The 23,334-nt window shown below is 41.2% G+C and overlaps 2 protein-coding genes and 1 long non-coding RNA gene across 4 annotated transcripts; 2 read left to right on the top strand and 1 right to left on the bottom strand.

Moving 5' to 3' along the window:
• Positions 1-117: 117 nt before the first annotated feature.
• Positions 118-2,394, top strand: bag2 (BCL2 associated athanogene 2). The gene is given in 3 exon segments (NM_001141403.1): positions 118-284; positions 821-930; positions 1,694-2,394. Coding segments are annotated over 3 exon segments (630 nt in total). The 5' UTR covers positions 118-159; the 3' UTR covers positions 2,089-2,394.
• A 1,650-nt stretch (positions 2,395-4,044) lies between these two features.
• LOC123731438 (uncharacterized) lies at positions 4,045-6,876 on the top strand. Its single transcript, XR_006762550.1, has 2 exons — positions 4,045-6,147; positions 6,481-6,876. It is a non-coding gene; the product is annotated as an uncharacterized lncRNA (long non-coding RNA).
• A 732-nt stretch (positions 6,877-7,608) lies between these two features.
• rab23 (RAB23, member RAS oncogene family) lies at positions 7,609-20,513 on the bottom strand. Of its 2 annotated transcripts, XM_014180141.2 has the most exons (8): positions 20,125-20,513; positions 19,647-19,681; positions 16,550-16,791; positions 14,304-14,389; positions 13,376-13,532; positions 13,118-13,200; positions 12,923-13,015; positions 7,609-11,997 (listed from the first exon to the last, which is right to left on the bottom strand). In XM_014180141.2, the coding sequence occupies exons 3-8, from the start codon at positions 16,702-16,704 to the stop codon at positions 11,864-11,866; spliced, it is 708 nt and encodes a 235-aa protein (XP_014035616.2). In that variant the 5' UTR covers positions 16,705-16,791; positions 19,647-19,681; positions 20,125-20,513; the 3' UTR covers positions 7,609-11,863. The 2 variants fall into 2 exon arrangements, with proteins under 2 accessions (XP_014035616.2, XP_014035615.2); XM_014180140.2 differs by having other exon boundaries at positions 19,647-20,511.
• Between the last annotated feature and the right edge of the window lie 2,821 nt (positions 20,514-23,334).

The following is a 23,334-nucleotide window of genomic DNA, read 5'->3' as shown; positions in this document are numbered from 1 at the left end:
GGTAAAAACAGCAAGGGAAGTTCCAGCCCATGTTTGGAAATGTTTACTCTATGGCGCTGTCTGTCAAGCAGAAACCTCTAGGTTGTGCTCTTGGGACCAGCTAGTGCACCGTTAGGTGTCCATTTGAATTTCATCTCGAGGGAGATCATTATACTAACTATGGCACAAGCGAAAATCCACCAGGCTAAAATGACTGAAGCCGCTAATGGCAAATTCAGCAGATCAATGTCTATGGCAGATCGCTCCGGACGACTACTGGAAAGTTTGGACCAGCTGGAAATAAGGTAGGCTATTTTACAGACAGCTGGCCTGAATACTGTATAGAGAAGACAATTCATCCTTGTTGTAAATACAGAGTGCACACTTGTCATTTTAGGCTACTGTAACGCTATCATATGCATTTGTTTGTCTAGTTTCTTTGAAGAATACACACGGTATTCGGCTACACAATCTCTATGGTTCCATGCAACAGCTTGTGTAAACTGATTCTAAACATAGAAAGCAGTAGACGGTGCCAGTGGAAGAAGGAAGAAAGTTCTCTGAATACGTGTGCACTCTTCAGTGCACGCCATGACCGTATTATTTACAACGGTGGTTTATTTGAATATTTTACGGTGCCAGATTGTCATTTTGAAATAACATATCATAACCTTATTTAAACAGCTGTACATTTTTTTTTTTTTAAATCAACACCGAGAAACAGTTGTGGAATATGCAATGGAATAATGAATAATATGATCACAACTTTCTCTGAGTCACGTAGTAACACTTACCATACATAACCCAGCGAAATATCTCATGACAATGACATCTGTTTTAGGGTGGAGGCTTTACGCGAAGCCGCGACTTCAATGGAACAGGAGAGAGAGTGCTTGCTTGATATGATCCAGTCCATAAAGAATAGTGAAGAAATGCGCAGTATTTGTGACGGTATGTGTTTGACAGCCATCAGATATCTCAGGTTGGATAACTTATGCCTATATAGCATACATTTGGATGAAACAAAGGGACACTTCACTGGTTGAAATTCTTATTTAAAGTGATAGTTCACTCACTGATGTTTTAAGATCTCAAAAGGGGTCTTAGGTTGAGTCCAAGTCCTGTCATGACTTTTGCAAATCCAGCTATACAGCCTACCTCAATCCAAAATGCACGGGAAAGGTAAGCACCATGCAATTCCCCATGTGGGGTGGCATGGCTATCCTAATCTACTTTTATGGCATAGACAGGAATTCTTCTTGACAGAACTTCTGTAAGGTTTTGGTACTTCTGACAAACTTTTACTTTAGTGAACTGTTCTGTTAAAGGTCCAATGCAGCCGTTTTTATCTCAATATCAAATCATTTCTGGGTAACAATTAAGCACCTTACTGTGATTGTTTTCAATTAAAATGTAATATATATATATCAAAAAGAGCAATTTCTCAACCAAGAATGTTGCTAGTACTGCCTGGGAGTGGTTTAAGTGGGGAGGGGAAAACTGAAAATGAGCTGTTATTGGCAGAGGTTTGGAACTCTCTTATTGGTCTATTACCTAATTTAGCTCATGATTTCACAATTTTACAGTACTATTCCATATATATATATATATATATATATATATATATATATATAAAACATAGGATAATACATTTTTTGACTGCACCTGGCCTTTAACACCAACATCTGATAACACTTCTATCTCTCTTTTTCAGGAGAGAGAGAGGAACTATCTTTAACTGCTAACCGTCTTCTGGGTAGGACGCTGACAGTTGAAATATCAGTGGAAATCATTAGAAACTCCACACAGGAGGATGCGTTACACAAGGCTACCTCTTTGATTGATGAGCTTGCTGCAAAGTTGCTTGACGACATGGAAGGGGCCAGAAAGCGCCTGATGGCACTGCACGCTGCCTGTGTGACCGAGGCACCACCGGTTCCTATCGATACAAAATTCCAGACGATCGTCATCACCTGCGCCCTGGAAGATCAGAAAAAAATCAAGAGGAGGCTGGAAACTCTGATAAGGAAAGTGGATAATGCTGAGAAGAATATCAAGATAATGGATCATCAGAAAGTGGATGACTTAAACAGTGCCAATGGCAAATGAAGGCACTCATACCGATTAAACCCCCCTAACAGCCCTAATTAATAGAAAGTCATAATACATTGGGAGACCAAACTCCTCATTACCATACTATTATTTCCCATAAATAGTGAAAGATAGCATCCGCCCGTCTTCCTGTCATGGCATAAGGCATATGCATATTGTCCGTTCAATATAATTTGAACCTTTAAAGTGCTTTGCCTTGAACATTTGAAAAGTCCTTATGACTACCACTGTATTCTACTACCACTAATGTCACTCAAACTCTGTCACCATAAATATTGCATATAAAAAAGTATTACACATCTTAACATTACTAACATTGTCACATTATTGTTTTGAATGTCAGTTCAGTTACCTACACACTGCCTTATGTAGTTTCAATAAGCACTCAGGCTGCCACACATTGTTTTTGTTTAACCGTCTTAATGTGATCATTTACATCTTAATTCTTAATCCTTGACATGTTTTGCTACTCTCAGGTCATTACTGTAAGCCCAGGTCACAACCTAACTGAAAACACAAGGCAAGGTACTGAGACAGTTAATCAGCAAAATGAAGTTAATATCTTTACGTAGAGATATGTTAGGTACATACAGTTGAAGTCAGAAGTTTACATACACTTAGGTTGGAGTCATTAAAACTCGTTTTTCAACCACTCCACAAATTTCTTGTTATCAAACTATGGTTTTGGCAAGTCGGTTAGGACATCTACTTTGTGCATGACACAAGTCATTTTTCCCACTATTGTTTACAGATTATTTTACTTATAATTCACTGTAACACAAATCCAGTGGGTCAGAAGTTTACATACACTAAGTTGACTGCGCTTTTAAACAGCTTGGAAAATTCCAGAAAATGATGTCATGGCTTTAGAAGCTTCTGATAGGCTAATTGACATCATTTGAGTCAATTGGAGGTGTACCTGTGGATGTATTTCAAGGCCAACCTTCAAACGCAGTGCCTCTTTGCTTGACATCATGGGAAAATCAAAAGAAATCAGCCAAGACCTCAGAAAAAGAATGTACAACCCCACAAGTCTGGTTCATCCTTGGGAGCAATTTCCAAACGCCTGAAGGTACCACGTTCATCTGTACAAACAATAGTACGCGAGTATAAACACCATGGGACCACGCAGCCGTCATACTGCTCAGGAAGGAGACGCGTTCTGCCTCCTAGAGATGAACGTACTTTGGTGCGAAAAGTGCAAATCAATCCCAGAACAACAGCAAAGGACCTTGTGAAGATGCTGGAGGAAACAGGTACTAATGTATCTATATCCACAGTAAAACGAGTCCTATATCGACATAACCTGAAAGTCCGCTCAGCAAGGAAGAAGCCACTGCTCCAAAACCGCCATAAAAAAAGACAGACTACGGTTTGCAACTGCACATGGGGACAAAGATTGTACATTTTGGAGAAATGTCCTCTGGTCTGATGAAACAAATATAGAACTGTTTGGCCATAATGACCATCATTATGTTTGGAGGAAAAAGGGGGAGCCTTGCAAGCCGAAGAACACCATCCCAACCGTGAAGGACAGGTTGGCAATATCATGTTGTGGGGGTGCTTTGCTGCAGGAGGGACTGGTGCACTTCACAAAGTAGATGGCATCATGAGGAAGAAAAATGATGTGGATATATTGAAGAAACATTTCAAGACATCAGTAAGGAAGTTAAAGCTTGGTCGCTAATGGGTCGTCCAAAGCATACTTCCAAAGTTGTGGCAAAATGGCTTCAGGACAACAAAGTGAAGGTATTGGAGTGGCCATCACAAAGCCCTGACCTCAATCCCATAGAAAATTTGTGTGCAGAAGTTGAAAGGCGTGTGCAAGCAAGGAGGCCTACAAACCTGACTCAGTTACACCAGCTCTGTCAGGAGGAATGGGCCAAAATTCACCCAACTTATTGTGGGAAGCTTGTGGAAGGCTACCCGTAACGTTTGACCCAAGTTAAACAATTTAAAGGCAATGCTACTAAATACTAATTGAATGTATGTAAACTTCTGACCCACTGGGAATGTGATGAAAGAAATAAAAACTAGGAAAAAATCATTCTCTTTACTATTATTCTGACATTTCACATTCTTAAAATAAAATGGTGATCCTAACTGACCTAAAACAGGGAATTTTTACTAGGATTAAATGTTAGGAATTGTGAAAAACTGAGTTTAAATATATTTGGCTAAAGTGTATGTAACCTTCCGACTTCAACTGTATGTACTTGTGAACGACCAGTCCAGAAATAGCCAAAGTAACAGTACTATCTGTGAGACCTCATTAGAGACAATGTACCATGTCAATACATCATGAATAGGCATTTCACATGCAGGTGCAAAGTAAGCAACATGAACACATGCACATACAGAATAGGATACTAGGCAGTCATTTTATATATCCATTAACACATATTTTTTTAAGCAAGTCACTGATGTTTTGAATAAATAGGGTTTATATATTCCACTTGCTGAAAGGCATTCTTATTCAGATCTTTTTTTGGGGGGGTCTCATTGCAATGTTTATATCTGTTATTCTAACAAACCCCACACAATTGAAAATTTGGTTAAAATAAACACATTCTTAGCATAGCCAATACATTCCTACAGTGTTTTTTTTTAAATACATAATTTCAATTTTTTTATTGTGTATGACCCAGTGTGGTCACGCTTTAAATGACATGTCAAACGTGACTTTACCCATTATGTCAAATATGACATAAATCTGTGCTATATAAAGGGTGGCATAAGCACCTCTTAATAAAGGCCATATAAGTCATTCAATTGAGTCTTCACAAATAGGATTTATAACATTTACATTTACATTACATAACCCTGTCATACATCTTGGTAGAGCATTGCAACGCCAGGATATTGGGTTCGATTCCCGGGACCACCCATATGTAAAAATGCATTCACGCATGACTGTAAATTGCTTTGGATAAAAGTGTCTGCTAAATGTTATATACTGAACAAAAATATAAACGCAACATGCAACAATTTTACTGGACTGGTAACTGAAAGGTTGCAAGTTTGAATCCCCGAGCTGACAAGGTACAAATCTGTCGTTCTGCCCCTGAACAAGGCAGTTAACCCACTGTTCCTAGGCCGTCATTGAAAATAAGAATTTGTTCTTAACTGACTTGGCTAGTTATATATATAAAAAAATAAGGAAATCACTACAAATAAATAAATGCATTATGCCCTAATCTATGGAATTCACATGATTGGGCAGGGGTGCAGCCATAGGCTGGTAGCCAGGCCCTGCCAATCAGACAGAAATACTCATGTTTCATCAACTTTCCGGGTAGCTGGTCTCAGATGATCCCGCAGGTGAAGCCGGATGTGGAGAGGCTGGCGTGGTTACACGTGGTCTGTGGTTGTGAGGCCGGTTTGACGTACTGCCAAATTTTTAAAGTAGATTCTTCTACTTTGAAGAATCTAAAATCTAAATATATTTTAATTTGTTTAACACTTTCTTGGTTACTACATGATTCCATGTCTTCACTATTATTCTACAATGTAGAAAATAGTAAAAAATAAAGAAAAACCCTGGAATGAGTAGGTGTGTCCAAACTATATTATATTTCACTAAAACCTTTCTCGGATGGCCCAACCTCTTTCCCTCTTGGGTGTATAGTCAATATTGGACCTTACCTCAACTTCCCCCAAAATACTGTGCTGCAGGATGACACACACACTAATGTAGTCATTCACAGCACACAACGTTGGTAGAGCCTTTTTAAATCTTATTTTTTGCCTAGATCAGTTTTTTTGTGTGTTCTTATTACGTTTTCTTGGTTTTGTTTTTCCAGATTTCGGATTTCCCCCCAAAATGTCTGTGTTCATAACAATGCTTAAACCACATCAGGGGATGACTTTTGAGGTCTTGGAAAAATCGAAGAAACTGTGTAATTGCCCTTTAATTCAGTGAGCATGCCCTGCACTGTTGTTTTGTTAGCAGGTTTTCTGGAGTGCAGTTAGCACACATGATGTGATTCAGCTGCCAATGGAATGGGGGGAGTAATCAAAAGCCCACTTGTGCGGCCACTGGACAGCAAAAAACGAGTAAGTTAACCTTTATTTATTTTTATTTAAATTAGTTTGTAGTAGTTAAGTGCTGCATTAAATTACTGTAGCTACCTCAATCGTTATTTAAAATAATTTCGGTGACTTCACAGAAATTGCTAGCTATCTGACATTTAGCTAGCAAGCATGCTCAGCTAAATACAAATCCCCCTAGATTTGTAACTGAAAGAGTAATATAATAATACAAATTGAATGGAGTTTCCCATCTTCCCATTTAGAGTTTCTGGCGCAGCCAGAAATGCCCTTATCCAGATGGTGTGACAAAGGCATTTCCAAACAGACCTGCTAACTTTCTTTGTTGTTCCTTTTAAGGCTGGAACCAACATGGAGTACCTCCAGTAGGAAGAGAGGCAAGAACCATGTCTGACAACTCAGGGACAAGCTACACTATTCACAGCAATTACATTGTAATGTTCAATGTAATTGCATTGCTGGACTTTTTGAAACTTCATGTATTTGTACTGCTTAAAAGATTTACAAATGTATGTTTTATGTTTATTTGTTTTAGCTGTTAGTGATAATTCCCAGTGTTAATACATTTGTTTACATCATTAAGTCTTTATGTATCTGTCATGATCAAAGGGGTCTGACTTAATAGTAAGCAGAGCCTCATAGGATACAAGGCATTTATGTATGTGTTATAAATTACCAAGGGGTTTCACTTCAAACTAAGTATTACAGGACAACATAAATATGTTATTAACCTTCTGCTGATTTCTCTCATGATCCACATATTACTGTAGGGGTGAGAGGTATTTATATGGGTTGATGGACCTGCAAAGCTTGCGTTTTTGTGTGTGTGTGAGAACCAAGATGATTTGGAGTAGTCCAACCTGACTGCCGCACCAGGTATTCCTCTTCTGTTCCCATGGAGACCAGGGCTTGATTACATCCGGTTACAATGGCAACAGCATTTTGTAGCTGATCGTTCAGTGGGGGAGTGGGTGAATGTGTCAAAGACCTGACTAGGCCCAGCACTGCGCGGTATGACTCATTTTTGCTGGGTGCGTGTTTGTGTACTGAAGAACATGTAACTTGGTTCCAGAAGAAAGACACTATCACTTTATTTAGATTGGGAGTTTTCATCAAGGTAAGTGTTTCTTGGTGTAACGTCGTCCCCAGGCTATTGCACACACAACACATAAGCCTGGGATATCAACCATTCAAAGTTGGCCTGAGTGGGAGTGACCATTGAACTCTACAGGCGTGACCTTAAGTAGTGACGATGACAAATACTTTACTCCGTAACAGTCAAAAAGTCATAACGATGACTAAATCCTGACCATTACCATGAACCCTTTATAAAGCATGACATACGGTTATAGATGCTTTGTAACACTTACCTTAATCAGCTGAATGTCATTGAAAGCGAGAAAGATTCACATAAAGATTTACTGTCAGCCTTGTGTAAAGTGGAAATTACAATGTTGAAGAAAACAATGAAAATAGATATTTTATTTATGCTATAGATCACCATCATCAAAACAGATTGTCAACAAAGGAGCAGGTGCAAGTATGTGTGGCACACTTTGAGCCACTTTATAACCGTTAAATCAAAGTAATACAAATGAACAAACTAGGTGAGATATACACCTACTACTAAGTCTTACATTTTGTCAGAATTTTGTGACACAAAGTTAAAGTCTGTAGTCTGGACCCAGGTATGCATGTGCCCTTGTCTACTCCATGCTGACAAACCATGTTTGGCATGACAATTCCAGGAGGAGTTGCAGGTTGACGTTTAGGGTTATGAATCTTGCCCTGGTTGTAATTTAAGATTAGGGTTAGCAGTTTGGTTAAGGTTTAAAATCAGATTTTATGACTTTGTGGCTGTGCTAGCTAGTGACCACAGCATAGCTGCCTCAAGATTCATGACAATAAATGTCAACCTGCTAAGGAGTTGGCAAGAAAGCAGAAACAGACTGGCACATCTGGGTTCAAACATTAAAGTCCGTGGAAGCAGTATGCCGTATTTCAAAAAGCCATCTGCTAAATGTAATAACATTGTAACATTAGAATGGATTACAGTGATTCTCACAAACGCCTGAGTGAAAGAGCACTTGACCATAGATTTTCTAAGAATGGTAACTGACTGAATTATAAATTAATTCATTGGTCACTATAAACATTGTATTTTCAGGAGACAAAAATAAACCATAACACATGTTTATAAACAGCAACTGTTATAAAGGGATGGAGTGTGATTTACAATATTCACTGAGCAGGCATCTTTAAAACAAAATAGTTGTGTTTAAGAATGAGGATGTAAACATACATGGACAAGGCATTGTGGCATTGGACCGTGGTTCCACATTCCTTCACATGAAGAAACAAAAAAACATAAGGCAAGCATGCAACATTTACTGAAGACAGGCTAAATTAATAGAGTACTTTTTTTATATATATATATATATATATATATACAGTAGAATGTACTTAACATGGGGGCCATTTTGATTTGTCAAGTGTTAATGGGTAACTAAAAGTTATTATGAAGAGGACAGTATAGAGACAATAATGAGACTTTCCTGTTTGTCTTACAGTGAAATGAGAGCAAAAACAGGTCTTGCCTCAGAAAAAGTCAACATCGGTTAGAGAGTAGTAACAGAACATTATCCAAGCATGATGAGTAGGCGAGAAAATTAAGCCATTACAAAGCACTCCTCAGAGCGAGAGTTCTGTTCATAACGTTAGAACACTCAATCAAGACACCATTCATTGAGATCTGTTTTCACTTAAACATTTGATATTTCTTTAGTAAACAAGTGTTTATTTCTCCCGAAATTAACGTAACAAATATAAAATGTAACAAATATAAATTGACTCAAATATGAGCACATTAAAGATGTTACCATTGATTGTACCACAGTAGAAACACAAAAGCACATTTTCAAATGTAGCAATATGTAAACAATTTCAATTGCTAGTACCCTATGAAAGTGTTAGACCAAGTAGTTGGCCAGTTACAATGACCAGTACAAACACCTGTGCATGAATTGTGTGCGCTAACCAGATAAAGAGGGATATTATTGATTTGTATGTTCTGTGTAGCAAAATTCTCTTCACTGGCTCATCCATCCTGTAAGTTCACAACATTGTATAAGTTTGTGTCTCAGTAGAGGGCCTATTGTGCGAATCTCAAATAGTATTTGGTCATATAACAGCACACTCTTCTAGTCAATTGTAATTCAATATTCTCAAAACTGCAAAATCCCTCCAACCTTTTTCTTTAAAATATGTACATTTCTTACAATTAAATAAGCATTATAAACTATTTGGCACTATGTTAACGAAGGTGTTAAGCAGCTCATTGTTAAGATACATATAAAAATACCTTTCAGAAAAGAATGAACAAATATGTCTGAATCTCGTAGGTTTCTATTGTTGGCTGGCGTTGAGGTGCAAGCATCAAACGCACATTAGTTGCGTCATGTAAAAACTGTTGCACTAGCATTTTCCCAGCCCTAACGCTAGGTTCGGCAATTTAACTGCCTAACATCAGTTGCTTGTGCCGAGGTGGGATGGGCGGCAATATTTGAGGAGTGTCCTTAAAAACAATTTCATGCAGTGCTATGGGGAAGTTTAAAGACCCACAAAAAGCAGGTGTAGCGGCAGGTAGCCTAGTGGGAGTGTTGGGCCAGTAACTGAAAGGTTGCTGGTTTGAATCCCCGAGACGACTGGGTAAAATAAACGGTCGATGTTCCCTTGAGCAAGGCACTTAACCCTAATTGCTCCTGTAAGTCGCTCTGGATAAGAGCGTCTGCTAAATGACTAAAATGTAAAAATATCTTAACGCTCATGCAATGGCCATTAGCCAAAATTAGTATGAATAAAGCAATTTTAAATAGTCTGAGAGTGCTTTGAAATATGAGGTTTTTGCCCTAATGCTTTTTCACTATTCACATACCAGCATTTTGCTTGTTCAAGTAGGCTATCCATCCCCATTTTCAAAGAACACCCCTCGTCTGATTACCAAAGCCACACTCCTCCAAACTATTCAGTCCTCCTATATTGACATAACGGCAGATTTATTTGAGAATCAGCCTGCAACATAGGCAACGATACAATTGACAGGAGCCTAGTATTTTGTATAGACATCAGAATGTTGTGTGTAAAGACATTTAGACCACGTGTGCACAGTGCCATGGAACGAGAAGCCATGTATGATATCATGCTTCTGACCCGATCCTATTTAGAAACAATGTTTTTGGTTTAACACATAAAATAGCGTAAACACACAACTTGAAGCCAACACATATTTAGCCATGGAGCACATTCTGATTGGCCGGTGAGGGGCCAAGCCTCGACACACCAACAAAATGTTTATTCATCAAAATCCTGCTCTTTCGCACCAAAAGCCAGCTACTGCGCCAATAATTCCGGTAGTGAAAATAACAAAAATATGACATCCCGAACCCATAACGCCACTGCCAGCACTAAGACTTACCATTGTGTTAGCCTTGTTAAAATAGAGCCCTTAGTCTTTATTCATGATATACACCGAGTGTACAAAACATTTTCATGACAGACTGACCAGGTGAGGAGACAGGTTATAGAAGGATTTTTAAGCCTTGAGACATGGATTGTGTATGTGTGCCATCCAGAGGGTGAATGGGCAAGACACAAAAATATTTAAGTGCCTTTGATAGGGCACCGGTTTGAGTGTGTCAAGAACTGCAATGCTTCTGGGTTTTTCATGCTCAACAGTTTCCTATGTTTTATCAAGAATGGTCCACCATCCAAAGGACATTCAAGCAACTTGACACAACTGTGGGAAACATTGGAGTCAACATGGGCCAGCATCCCTGTGGAATGCTTTTGACACCTTGTAGAGTCCATGCCCCGACAAATTAACCACTTTCTGAGGGCAAAAGGAGGCGAAACTTAATATTAGGAAGGTGTTCCTAATGTTTTGTACACTCAGTATATTGAACCATATTCCCTTAATATTTTAGAACAAATATGGTAGAAAGTAATCTGTATATTTCTTACAATACAAACAGATTGCACAGATGAACAGTCAAATGCACAAATGGTAATCTATAAAAATCACATAATATGAACATGAACACCTTGTTAGTGAACTAGAATGTAACCCTTCCCTACACCATGTTGAAGGGTGTAAATGGGAGAACCCTGTCACACCCAACTACTATTTCTCAAAAGATCTGCTTCAAGCATTACATTCATGCTACAACATAGCGTCCGTGTAGTACCCACTACAGCCACCAGGACAACTATTGTTACTCTCGCTTTATATTTCATACATCTACCCATGAGAAACAAAGGCTGCACTTGATCTGTAAAGATGCTCAAAGGCATGGTAGTCACAATACTCAGGTGCATATTAGATTTACAGATGTTGGATCTTCATTTGACCAGTATTGTCAGAGCAAAAATAATCCTGCAGCAACAGGATTTGAGCTTTTAGTGTGGCTTGTTCTGTGGTTAGACTATTAGCTGGGCAAAATTAGGCTACATGAAGTGCAATACTGTTAATATAACTGTGTTATAAGTGTAGATTTTCTGTGAATTTATGTCCATCATGAAGGTCATTTGCAGGGAAATTCTCAGCAACAAAAGAGGGATCAAATTAAGACCTACACCTGTAGGTTATGCTCAAATGTAAATGTATAGACTCTGACACTCACACATGGCAGTCAAATCGTACATTATTGTAGGGAATGGATTGATTCTAAAGAAGGCTGCAGCTACCAAAGGGGTTTTTGCTTTTCTTTGTCCTCTGTTTGTTGGGTCGCAAGCTGATGACTTCTCGGCCGTTGCTGGAGTTCTGACTAGATAAGTTACTACTTGTGGTGTTGAAAACTCCTGTTAGGGTAGAGATGATAAGATGTGTTACAATGTTAATGACTCATTGCTGACACAAAAAAAGTTATAAGAGCACTCATGAAATCCCTTGGATTTCTATGCACGTGTTCTGAAAGCTAAGAAATTGAGAATTATAATGAATACCGCTTTGATGTCATTCAAGCAAACCACACACCCGTGAGTACAAATATGCACTTCACATTTCTATATAAAAACACATTGTCTTTACTGATGCATAGACATTTAGGCTTTCATGTTGAAGCCAACTACAACAATTTGGACTGCAAACACGCCAAACATATTTAGCAAAACTGGATGCATTCTAATTTTGATATTATTCGTTACCATATGCTATTTAATGTACGTATCAATCCACAACGGACTAGGATGGGAATATTCCGTGCCCTCCAGCCAAATTGGAGTTGATAACACAAAGAGAGTCAATAGCCTACACAACCTCGTGCACTATTAAGCCATGTAGAACGCCGATTGGCCAATGAGTGGTCAAGCCCTCGTCACACCTAGAACTTATTTATTCATCAAAACATGGCCCTTTCGCGCCACCGCCAGCTATTGCTCTCATGATTCCCGCTGTGAAAATAGAATAAATATTTCTGACACATTCACAACTCGAAAGCGCTGCGAGAAGATGTATCACTGCGTAACGTTTGTTAAACTAGAGCCGAGAGACAGATTTCTTACTCAAACTTTTTTTAGGCCTTGTATGAACCCCAAATCTTGCTGTCTTGTTACCGAATGTAATTGACAAATGAGAAATGTATAGTGAAGATAAAAATGGGGAGGATCCTAAATGCAAACTATCTTTGCAGAGCTTGCAGTACAAGAAAATATCTCTGTGGCACTGTACAATCCAGTCCCAAAGGTCTGTACTAACTGAAGACGTGACTGTTATCAGGATGCTTACCCATTTTATTGCTAGTTGTATGGACTACCTCAGGCTCTTCTGCTGTTTGCCGCTTCAGTCGCTGCAGATACTTATCTGCTAGGTATTTGAAAACTGAAAAGAAGAAATGTAATTTTTTTAAATAATTCCCCATTACATTCTTCCTAACATAACAGTTCTTTAACTGGTCATTTGTATACGTTTTCATTGACTCACCTTCATTGACATTGAGGTCCTCCTTTACGGAGGTTCGGTAAAACCTTAACTTGAGCTTCTTGGCCAGACCTTCTGCCTCCTCACTACAGTACCAGGACAAAAAGAGCAAGGGTTTACTGCATGGCTCTGTAATTACACCATGCTTGATCATGTCTAATGTTTGTTATCCTAGCCATGCATCTAGAAATGTCAATTTATTTATCAATATATCATAACAGACCAAGTTCAAGAAGGAAAATGGGTCTATAGAAGTGTTACTTTTTGATCACCGTGTCATCCAGAAGGTCAATCTTGTTCTGCACCAGGACAGCGGGGATGTCTCCCACCTCTATCTCCACCTTCTCCCACCAGCTGCCGATGGCCTCAAACGACTGCCTGTCGGTGGTGGAGAAGACCAGTACACACGCCTGGGCACCTGGAACACATCATGCATGGCTCAGTAATGTATAGAGCCATGTCATTGTGGAACGCGCTGCCACCAGAGGTTACTCAGACAAAAAATGCGAGTTTAAAAACTCATTACAAAAAACATCTTGTATCACAGCGCCTCTTCTCTTCTAAAGCTCTAAATTAACTGTACCGTTTATAATTATAGGAAGTGTGTAAATAGTCTTTTTGATGTCTTGACAAGAACATAAGATAATATTAAATATGAATAAAATAAGAATGATCTATTGTCAACAACTGTTCTGTACTCTGTCATTTAGGTCATTTTCTGTTTTGTGTGGACCCCAGGAAGGGTAGCTGCTGCATGCGAAACAGTTAATAGGTATCAAATAAACCTAAACATACACAGGCCAGCTGTCACCACAATGCTAAGAAATGCTGGATCCTCACAGCCCTCACACAATTATTTTGGTGTACATAAGAAGCTTTCAAATCAAATAACTGATTTTGTAATGTGTTTTTTTTTAAACATTTGTATTGTTAAAATTCCATACACCCCAGTTTGTATTTCATGTGTTAGGAGAGGGTGTAGCTGCCTGGGCCATACAATAACAGAAATACAATATGGACATAACGCTAGTTGAATTGTTCCCTGTGAGGTCATCTTGGTGCAGTTCCACAGCTGAATCCATACTGATAAAAGAAATAAATAAAATAAAGTTGAAAAGTGAGAGGCTGTCTTCTCTGGCAGACCCAGTGGAGGAGGATCATGTCCTTTCCAGGGAGGGAGGAGTCTTACCGCGGTAGTAGGCCTTGGTGATGGCGTCAAACTCTTCCTGCCCTGCCGTGTCCCACAACATCAATCTCACGTCTTCATCATTCACTCTGAAAAAAAAGGCGATTTCAATACTTGGTATTGTGAGTTTCTCAATGTATAGACAGAGCAGTATCAAATGTATACATTTCTACTTGGCTATCATATCAAACTATTCACTCAAGAGTTGTGTGCTATACGTTACAGGAGCGATAGTCTTTAGAGAGTCAAATATCCTCCACACCTTTACTGTTTTATAAAAATAATGCTTCAAGCCTTCAGTGAGCGCACCTTCATCTAACAATTCTGCCTGTTTTATTCAATGCAGTTAGAGTTTCAATGTTTTCAGGGGTTCTCTGGTATTTCCTGAGAGTATCCATGCTTCCTCGTACATTTGGCACTCGAGGTAGCCTAGTGGTTAAAGCGTTGGGCCAGTAACCAAAATGTTGCAGGATCGAACCGGAGCTGACAAGGTAAAAATCTGTCATTCTGCCCCTGAACAAGGCAGTTAATCCACTGTTCCTAGGCCGTCATTGTAAATAACAATTTGTTCTTAACTGACTTGCCTAGTTAAATAAAGGTTCAATTAAATTAAAAAAAGCCATTATCACACCATATTAATAAACAACTATCTGAATGAAATACTGCTCAACACTTTACATTGGAGTTATGGGTTGGCTTCACATCTGTTAAGCATAAAAACAAGGAAAAAACTGTAAAAAAGAAAGTTTGTGGTTTTGGGAAGCAGTTTTTTTTAACCTTAGGTCAAAACCTTAAGGACTCTCTTGGGCCAGAATGCAGTTAACTAACAGTTTCAGTTAGACAGATGCCAGGGATCTCTAAGAAAATAACATGTTAAGCGGATAAAGAGATGATCTGTGCAGCCAAAATACATGTATTTTGATTACAGTGGTCACTTAGGACACAGTACGGTCCCTGAGATCTCTGGGTATGGCTCCTATTGTGTGTACCTCGTCAGATTATACTGCATGTCTGTAAGAGAATTGTGTATTTTTATGCATCTTAATATACATACTGTATGTATATTCCAGATGTGCACAGTTATTCAAATATCTGAACGGATGTTAGCATTTTAACACTTGTGTGATTATTCATTTTAGCGAGAAACAAAAAGTATAGGTTTATTTTAACACTGAAAAGGCTTTTTATAAATTCAATTAAAATATTCATGTGACATTGTTACATACAAGGACATACTATGACATTTCAAATTATTAATTTAATAAAACAAACTTGTCAATGTAGTTTTAATGCCGTGCGCCCCATAAGAAAAACAGTAGCCGGCCTGTAGCCTTCACGTGTGTAGCTGGTTGTTTATGTTGGGAACCAAGTGGTGCAGCGGTGTAAGGCACTGCCTCGCAGTGCTAGAGGCGTCACTACAGACCCGTATTCGATCCAGGGCTGTATCACAACCAGCCGTGATCAGGAGTCCCATAGGTCTACTATGACTTGGGCAGTGCATGGGGTCCGTGGCAATACTGCAGGCCACTGCCCAAGTCAAAGTAAAACAACTTGCATGCGATTTCTTATCCCACTCGAGTTGTGTACTGATTAATTTGCTATCACAAAAGAAGTCCCCGGCCCTAAAAAGTTTGAGAACCCCTGCTCTATGCTACTCCAGTCAAGACAGGAACTGTTTTTTGGGATGATAAATGACATTCTGGCCGCTACAAGTTAGCTCGTCTTGGCTGTAGCAGAGTTGCCTTGGCTAGTGGCTACTGCATCTCTCTATCCTTTGGGGCGGCAGGTAGCCTGGTGGGTAGGAGCATTGGGTCAGTAACTGAAAGCTTGCTGGACCGCATTCCCTGACAAGGTAAAAATCTGTCGTTCTGCCCGAGCAAGGCAGTTAACCCACTGTTCCCCTGGGCGCTGATGATGTGGATGTCGATTAAGGCAGCCACCCGCACGCACCTCGCTGATTGAGGCATTGGGTTAAATGCAGGAGATACATTTCAGTTGAATGCATTCCCTTTTCCCCTCCGTCTGCTCGCTCCCATCTCACACACCGTTCCCTCCGCAGCTGCAGCAATAGAGCGCCAGCCTCTCCCGCACGCAGCAGTGCTCAGGTTAAAACGGACGTTTCAAAACCCACATGTATTTCAAATATCTGACAAAAATTCATGATACTATTCCAATAGTAAAAAGATTTCAAACAACCATCCCTAATGTAAAATATGCATAGACACACTAACAATGGAAAATCTCCTTACAGTAGCTGTCTCTCCAGGAAGTCAACACCGATGGTCTTCTTGTAGTCCTTGGTGAAGATGCCCTTGCAGTAACGCTGGATCATGCTGGACTTCCCCACCGCACCGTCGCCCACCACCACCACCTTGATGGCCACTTCCATGTCCTCCTCCAACATGGCTGCGTGTTGCTGGGCTTTCCTCACACTTCCAAGCAGTCTGGTGTTGCTTTAGCAGGGATGTCACTGGATCACTTTAAACACCTCCTGATAGAGACAACACAAACTGATGTTTTACACACTGATGAACATGACTTAAGGTCTTAATATTGTTATTTTCCTCTGCACAAAACCCTTGTCGTTCTGCTGTTCGAAACAGCCAAGTCACCAACTGGCGAGCCCAGCCCACATAAAAACATCCCTCTGTTTGTTCAGCAATATGATGTCTTATGTTTCGATGCGGAGAACACTTTCTACCTCACTGCTCCTCAGTCTACCCATAAAACCCTCACTAGCTGGCCCTCCGTTTTACAGCCGAGTGTAAACATTAGCCAGTGCATCCTGGCTGCAGCCCTCTGAGGTAACATCAGCTGATGGTTTCCTCGTTCTTACATGCTACAGTCAGCTACACTTAGCTCAGTTACTGCTTCCGTAGGTCTGCTCCCACACACTTTTCCATTAGGTAGCAGTCTGGGCCTGCCTGCCTGGGTCTGGCTAGGAGAGGTTGTAGCTGACGTGGCAGGCATTTAAGAGAGGAGAGTTAGCTGTCTGGGCCTGGCTTGGAGAGGGTGCAGCTGTCTGGGCCTGGCTGGGAGAGGGTGCAGCTGTCTGGGCCTGGCTGGGAGAAGGTGCAGCTGTCTGGGAGAGGGTGCAGCTGTCTGGGAGAGGGTGTAGATGCCTGGCCCTCGCTGGGAGAGGGTGTAGATGCCTGGCCCTCGCTGGGAGAGGCAGTAGATGCCTGGCCCTCGCTGGGAGAGGCAGTAGATGCCTGGCCCTCGCTGGGAGAGGCAGTAGATGCCTGGCCCTCGCTGGGAGAGGCAGTAGATGCCTGGCCCTCGCTGGGAGAGGCAGTAGATGCCTGGCCCTCGCTGGGAGAGGCAGTAGATGCCTGGCCCTCGCTGAGAGAGGCAGTAGATGCCTGGCCCTCGCTGGGAGAGGCAGTAGATGCCTGGCCCTCGCTGGGAGAGGCAGTAGATGCCTGGCCCTCGCTGGGAGAGGCAGTAGATGCCTGGCCCTCGCTGGGAGAGGCAGTAGATGCCTGGCCCTCGCTGGGAGAGGCAGTAGATGCCTGGCCCTCGCTGGGAGAGGCAGTAGATGCCTGGCCCTCGCTGGGAGAGGCAGTAGATGCCTGGCCCTCGCTAGGAGAGGCAGTAGATGCCTGGCCCTCGCTACGAGAGGCAGTAGATGCCTGGCCCTCGCTACGAGAGGCAGTAGATGCCTGGCCCTCGCTACGAGAGGCAGTAGATGCCTGGCCCTCGCTAGGAGAGGCAGTAGATGCCTGGCCCTCGCTAGGAGAGGCAGTAGATGCCTGGCCCTCGCTAGGAGAGGCAGTAGATGCCTGGCCCTCGCTAGGAGAGGCAGTAACTGGCTAGGAGAGGGTATAGGTGACGTGGCAGGGATTCAGTCATATTCCAGATGACTATGTTTTTATGGGAACTGACATCATATATCCCAGATCCTGTGGATATGAGCAGGGAAACATCCCCACTATGACACCCATGACAGATTCAGCATAAACCTCTTGCCTGGTAATGTGATTGATAATATCACAACATGTTGGCCTAAAAGTATGAGCTTGGTAGCAAAATAACACTAGAGACTTGCGCTATGGGCCTATCGTTAACGTAGCTACGAAAACAAAACATTGTGTTCACAATGTGAAAAGCTCTGGTTTGACTTAACCTCAACAGACTATGCAAGGAAAGTGTTGTGGATCTGTCTAGGCTTCCACTGACTGCAAACAAAGTGAAGGTAGGCCTTTTTCCTGAGTTTAAACTCTCATAGAGATGTTTGTTATCCAACATCATCTGGTCCTATTCGTAAAGTGGATGATCCAAGCCACACTGTAAAGAGGCTGGCTTCACAACCACAACAAAAGCTACCTTGATGCTTGCCAACCAAACCATGTCCCCTTATCCAGACTGTCAGCAAATTGCCAAGTTGTCAACACAACACAGACTAACCAAACATCATGGAAGATTCTAGGTAGACGAGGCTACTAGGCGACTGGAAAGACCACAGATTGAGTTACAAAGTAGAGCCTCTCCCACAACGTCTCACCAAAGGTAACTGAATACAGAGCTGGCTGTAACTTAGCTGCATGCAAGGACACACCAGCTTCATGTACCATTCACTCCAATTTTGCACAGAGTGTTGAAATGGCATGCACTTACAGGAAATTAGCCCAAACTGCAGCTGACACAGCAAAGCTTGCCAGAACTGGACGTTCCACTGTATAGAAACACATTTCCTTGGCTACACTCACTCTTCAAATACAATTTGCTTCAATAGATTTAGCTTAAAATAAGTCATTTGTCTTAGAGGAACGTGCTGTTATGTCTAGACTGCATAGTTAGATTGTCAGGCTAGTCACATTGAAGGAACAAACTGGTAAGCAGGTATACACATCCACAGTGCTTGTGTAAACACATCCACTAAGATCACAACGTGACTTCAAACATCAATATACCTATTATTAAACGTCTTCATTAAAAACGACTAGGTACTACGGCCTACTTTAAATCAGTAAATTGGAAGACAGTTAATTTAACTGACATATTGTCAGAACATGAACAGCATCTTCTGATTTACAATAAAGAATGGCAGTACTTGACATCATCACCAGCGAATGCTTCATGCAGTGAGCTGAGGAAGGATGGGGGATCACACAGAAAATGTGCCTTTCCAAATAGTGCTTGAAAAAGTGTTTTTAAATCCACGAAATAAGATAGATTCATGCAAGTTCATGATTTTACAGTAGCTAGCTAATCATGTTATTTGTTCAGAAGCTGTCCAACGCTTGATACAAAAAGTCTCACTCATGAGGATCACTGAAACAAATAACATCATTTACAACAATTGTATAATTTCGAGTGATACACTCGTAACATTGTTTCTCTCACCTGCATCCAGTTACATGACCGTCTGGCTCTTGCAGCTGCAACAGGCAACAAACAGCACGAGACGAAAACAAAATACAATTGCTGCGCAATGAAAGAGAATAGGTCCTGTGTTTTTCCTTTTATGGACCAAACGAAATATAACAAGCTATAATAAACTGTAACGTAGTAACAATCAAATCGTTTCAACAATTTGTAAAGCTAACTTAGCGAGCTAGCCATGTAAGTGAACGTTAGCTAGCTAACGAACGATGGATTGTCCTGTCTCCACGTTCAGCTAACGTTAGCTAGTACCGTTACGTCTCCTAGCTGGACTTGCTAGCGTTTAACACTCTCGTTTATATCATAAATCACAACAAGAGGAGACTAATATCCACGCTTTTCATCAATGTAACAAGAAGTCTAATCATATTTCACAAAACGACGACTTGAATTCAATAAATTGTTGTTGCCTTGCTAGCTATATTTGCTTGGCTCTCACCCACAACTGCAGTCAGTCCGGTTGCTATAAACGCTTTTGGTTTCCGATAGCAGATGCGCAGTTCACTGCACTCGCTGGGTCAGTTTGTGAACTACAGCTACTGTAAAATAAATTCATCCAAGCTGATCTTGAGTCTGTGTGTGGCCAGGTTGTATCGTGACAATCAGTACCGGTCCTCGACTTTCTGTCGCCCGAGAAGAGTCAAAAATCTGCCGCCCCCCAATTTTTTCTCAGTTAAAAGTCGGAGGAAGAGAACATAATAAACTCAGCAAAAAAAGAAACGTCCCTTTTTCAGGACCCTGCCTTTCAAAGATAATTCGTAAAAATCCAAATAACTTCACAGATCTTCATTGTACAGGGTTTACACACTTTTTCCCATGCTTGTGTAACCGATGTGAAATGGCTAGTTAGTTAGCGGTGGTGCGCGCTAAGTAGGGTTTCCCCTTTTGTGGCGCGATGGGTAACGATGCTTCGGTGGGTGTCAGTTGTTGATGTGTGCAAGGGTCCCTGGTTCGAGCCCAGGTTGGGGCGAAGAGAGGGACGGAACCTACACTGTTACACTTGTTCAGTGAACCATAAACAATTAATGAACATGCACCTGTGGAACGGTCGTTAAGACACTAACAGCTTACAGATGGCTATTAAGGTCACAGTTATGAAAACTTAGGACACTAAAGAGGCCTTTCTACTGATTCTGAAAAACACCAAAAGAAAGATGCCCAGGGTCCCAGCTCATCTGCGTGAACATGCCTTAGGCATGCTGCAAGGAGGCACGAGGACTGCAGATGTGGCCAGGGCAATAAATTGCAATGTCCATACTGTGAGATCCCTAAGACAGGCTACAGGGAGACAGGTCGGATAGCTGATTGTCCTCGCAGTGGCAGACCAAGTGTAACAACACCTGCACAGGATCGGTACATCCGAACATCACACCTGCTGAACAGGTACAGGATGGCAACAACAACTGCCCTAGTTACACCAGGAACGCACAATCTCTCCATCAGTGCTCAGACTGTCCACAATAGGCTGAGAGAGGCTGGACGGAGGGCCTGTAGGCCTGTTGTAAGGCAGGTCCTCACCAGACATCACCGGCAACAACGTCGCCCATGGGCACAAACCCACCGTCTGCCGCCCTAGGGGAGACAAAAATAATTACATCTTAGGCATCCTTATGAATATAAGCATGGCACTTTCAAAAGTTACCTTTCCACCCAGACAGAGGCTCTACTGATGCAGAAAACTGTAAGCTTCAACTGCTGGCTACTCGTCCATTGTATAACCCACCAACAGAGGTGCTTCCCTAAAAGCTGCCTGGGTTTAAACAAACACCTTCTCTTTTCAGAAAGAGAAAAGCTCAATTAGCAAAGCAAATTCAATTTTTTATCTCCTCGAATAGTATAGGCTGCAGTTTAGCTTCAGATTGTCATAGAGAGGAATCAATATATCCCCATATGCATCGGAGTCACGTCTTTCGTGGGCATTTCAGAGCTTGTTTCTACCATAAGGCATCACAGTGTTAAGCATTGTTATAGAACCCTTGATATAATCTGGACACGTTTTATGTATTTATTTAAAAATATAAAGCAAACAATAGATATCCTTTTTGCCCTCTTCTTTAACAAAGGGTATGTGATACCCTCACTCAATTTGAGCCCTGGTTTTAGTCAAACACACCAAGCCCTTCCCAGACACGGAGGTATTTAATCAGTGCATGTGACAGTATCGGAGTATTTGGCTATACCGACATCTATGGATAGGATAATTGTGTCTGTCAAACAGGTAGGCTTAGCACTTTTTTTTTTGAAGATTAAGAAATAAGCTCCAATTACATTTAACCCCTGCATCAGAGAGTTACAATGTTGTTATCACTATGCAACCTACTACCTATAGCAGGAAAACCAGTTCCTTATTAATAATATCCCACCTGTAATCACACATGGCACGAGCCCATAATTGTTACAATTACAATAAAAATAACACTTTTGTATAACATATTTAACATATATTTTAATATTTCTATAGAACTGTAAAACAGAGTAAGTTAAATTGAGCTTTGGAAACAACTGCTTTCATAAATGCATGGCGGGCCTCGTTTTGCTGGAGCAGTGTAAAATAAGCTTTATGTCAATGACCCAGCCTTAACGAATTTTGTTTATTTACATATCGAATTTGATTGTCCGTTGGTCCATCATCAGTTTCAACAATTTATTTATTTCGTCTCCACCTAGAGTTGCCTCTCTTTCCTCTGCTGTGGTGCTGCATTGCAGTCAGCAATGTTTTCTCTCGGGAGCTGTCGCTGGCCCTGAAATCAAATCATCTGTTTGCTTGGACACCAGCCTGATCTCCAGCTCCTTCCACCTCTGGAAACTATCTAGGTGGTCATGCAACTTATCATGCGAGCTGAGGTGGCACAGATTCTTCCAGTCCCTGGTTACATCCCTGACCAGCACAGATCTGCACTCGTGTGAAAAAGGTATGCAGCAAAAACAGAAGGCTACATCGTTTTGCTTGGAATAGACAAGCCTTGGTCTCTCCACTCTCTCCCCGTTTGCCATCCTCCTATTGTAGTGGGCCACCGAAAACTTTAGTTGCCCCTAATCTCTTGGGAAATTCCCCTCATCCTGATGTGGCCCAGCCTGCACTAACATATCCCATAAAGATCCATTCCTATATTTTGGCCTCTCACCAGGATATTTTATGTTTTTTGTGTGGGAGTCGGATTTAGTAAGGCAGCTCCAAAATGCAGGTGTTTCAGCCTAGCTCAGTGCTTTCTGTGGTGGTGGGGCAAGCCAGCAGAAAATACAGAGCGTTGCGCCATGATTGGCTCAGTGTTCTGTCACTCTTTGGGACACTACGTCACTGAAACTCTAAGGGTAGAGCTCGAAAAATCAAGCCCTTTGGGTGCTGCCATAGAGTTACATTAGAGGTGCCCATCCAAGAAGGCTCAAGGTCATTGGCCACAGATAAAATGACATCAAATCACGTTATATCTACAGTAGCTTTGATTGGACTGATTATGTCAACATCATACTTTCAAAATCTTAGCTAGCAATCTAGACAAGCAGTCATCATCATGAATCAAGTCAACAATCTACTGGCAAATCCTTTTAAATCCTTATCATATGAAGAGAAATAATGAAGATAAATATAGATAAAACGTATCAGTGCTCATCGGCCATTGGACATGAACATTACACAACAAGTTGGAAA

This window comes from Salmo salar, chromosome ssa28, assembly GCF_905237065.1.
Source record: "Salmo salar chromosome ssa28, Ssal_v3.1, whole genome shotgun sequence".
Classification (NCBI taxonomy): domain Eukaryota; kingdom Metazoa; phylum Chordata; class Actinopteri; order Salmoniformes; family Salmonidae; genus Salmo; species Salmo salar.
Note: the sequence above shows the minus strand (reverse complement) of the source record. Positions and strands in the feature narration are given on the sequence as shown.

What these genes read in the sequence shown, in the direction of transcription:
- rab23 (XM_014180141.2), bottom strand. Translation starts at nt 16,704, where the DNA reads ATGTTGGAGGAGGACATGGAAGTGGCCATCAAGGTGGTGGTGGTGGGC. An exon ending in CACCAAGGCCTACTACCGCG is followed by an intron (nt 13,533 to 14,303) that starts GTAAGACTCCTC and finishes GATGTGTTCCAG; the next exon opens with GTGCCCAGGCGTGTGTACTG. An exon ending in GGACCTCAATGTCAATGAAG is followed by an intron (nt 13,016 to 13,117) that starts GTGAGTCAATGA and finishes TCTTCTTTTCAG; the next exon opens with TTTTCAAATACCTAGCAGAT.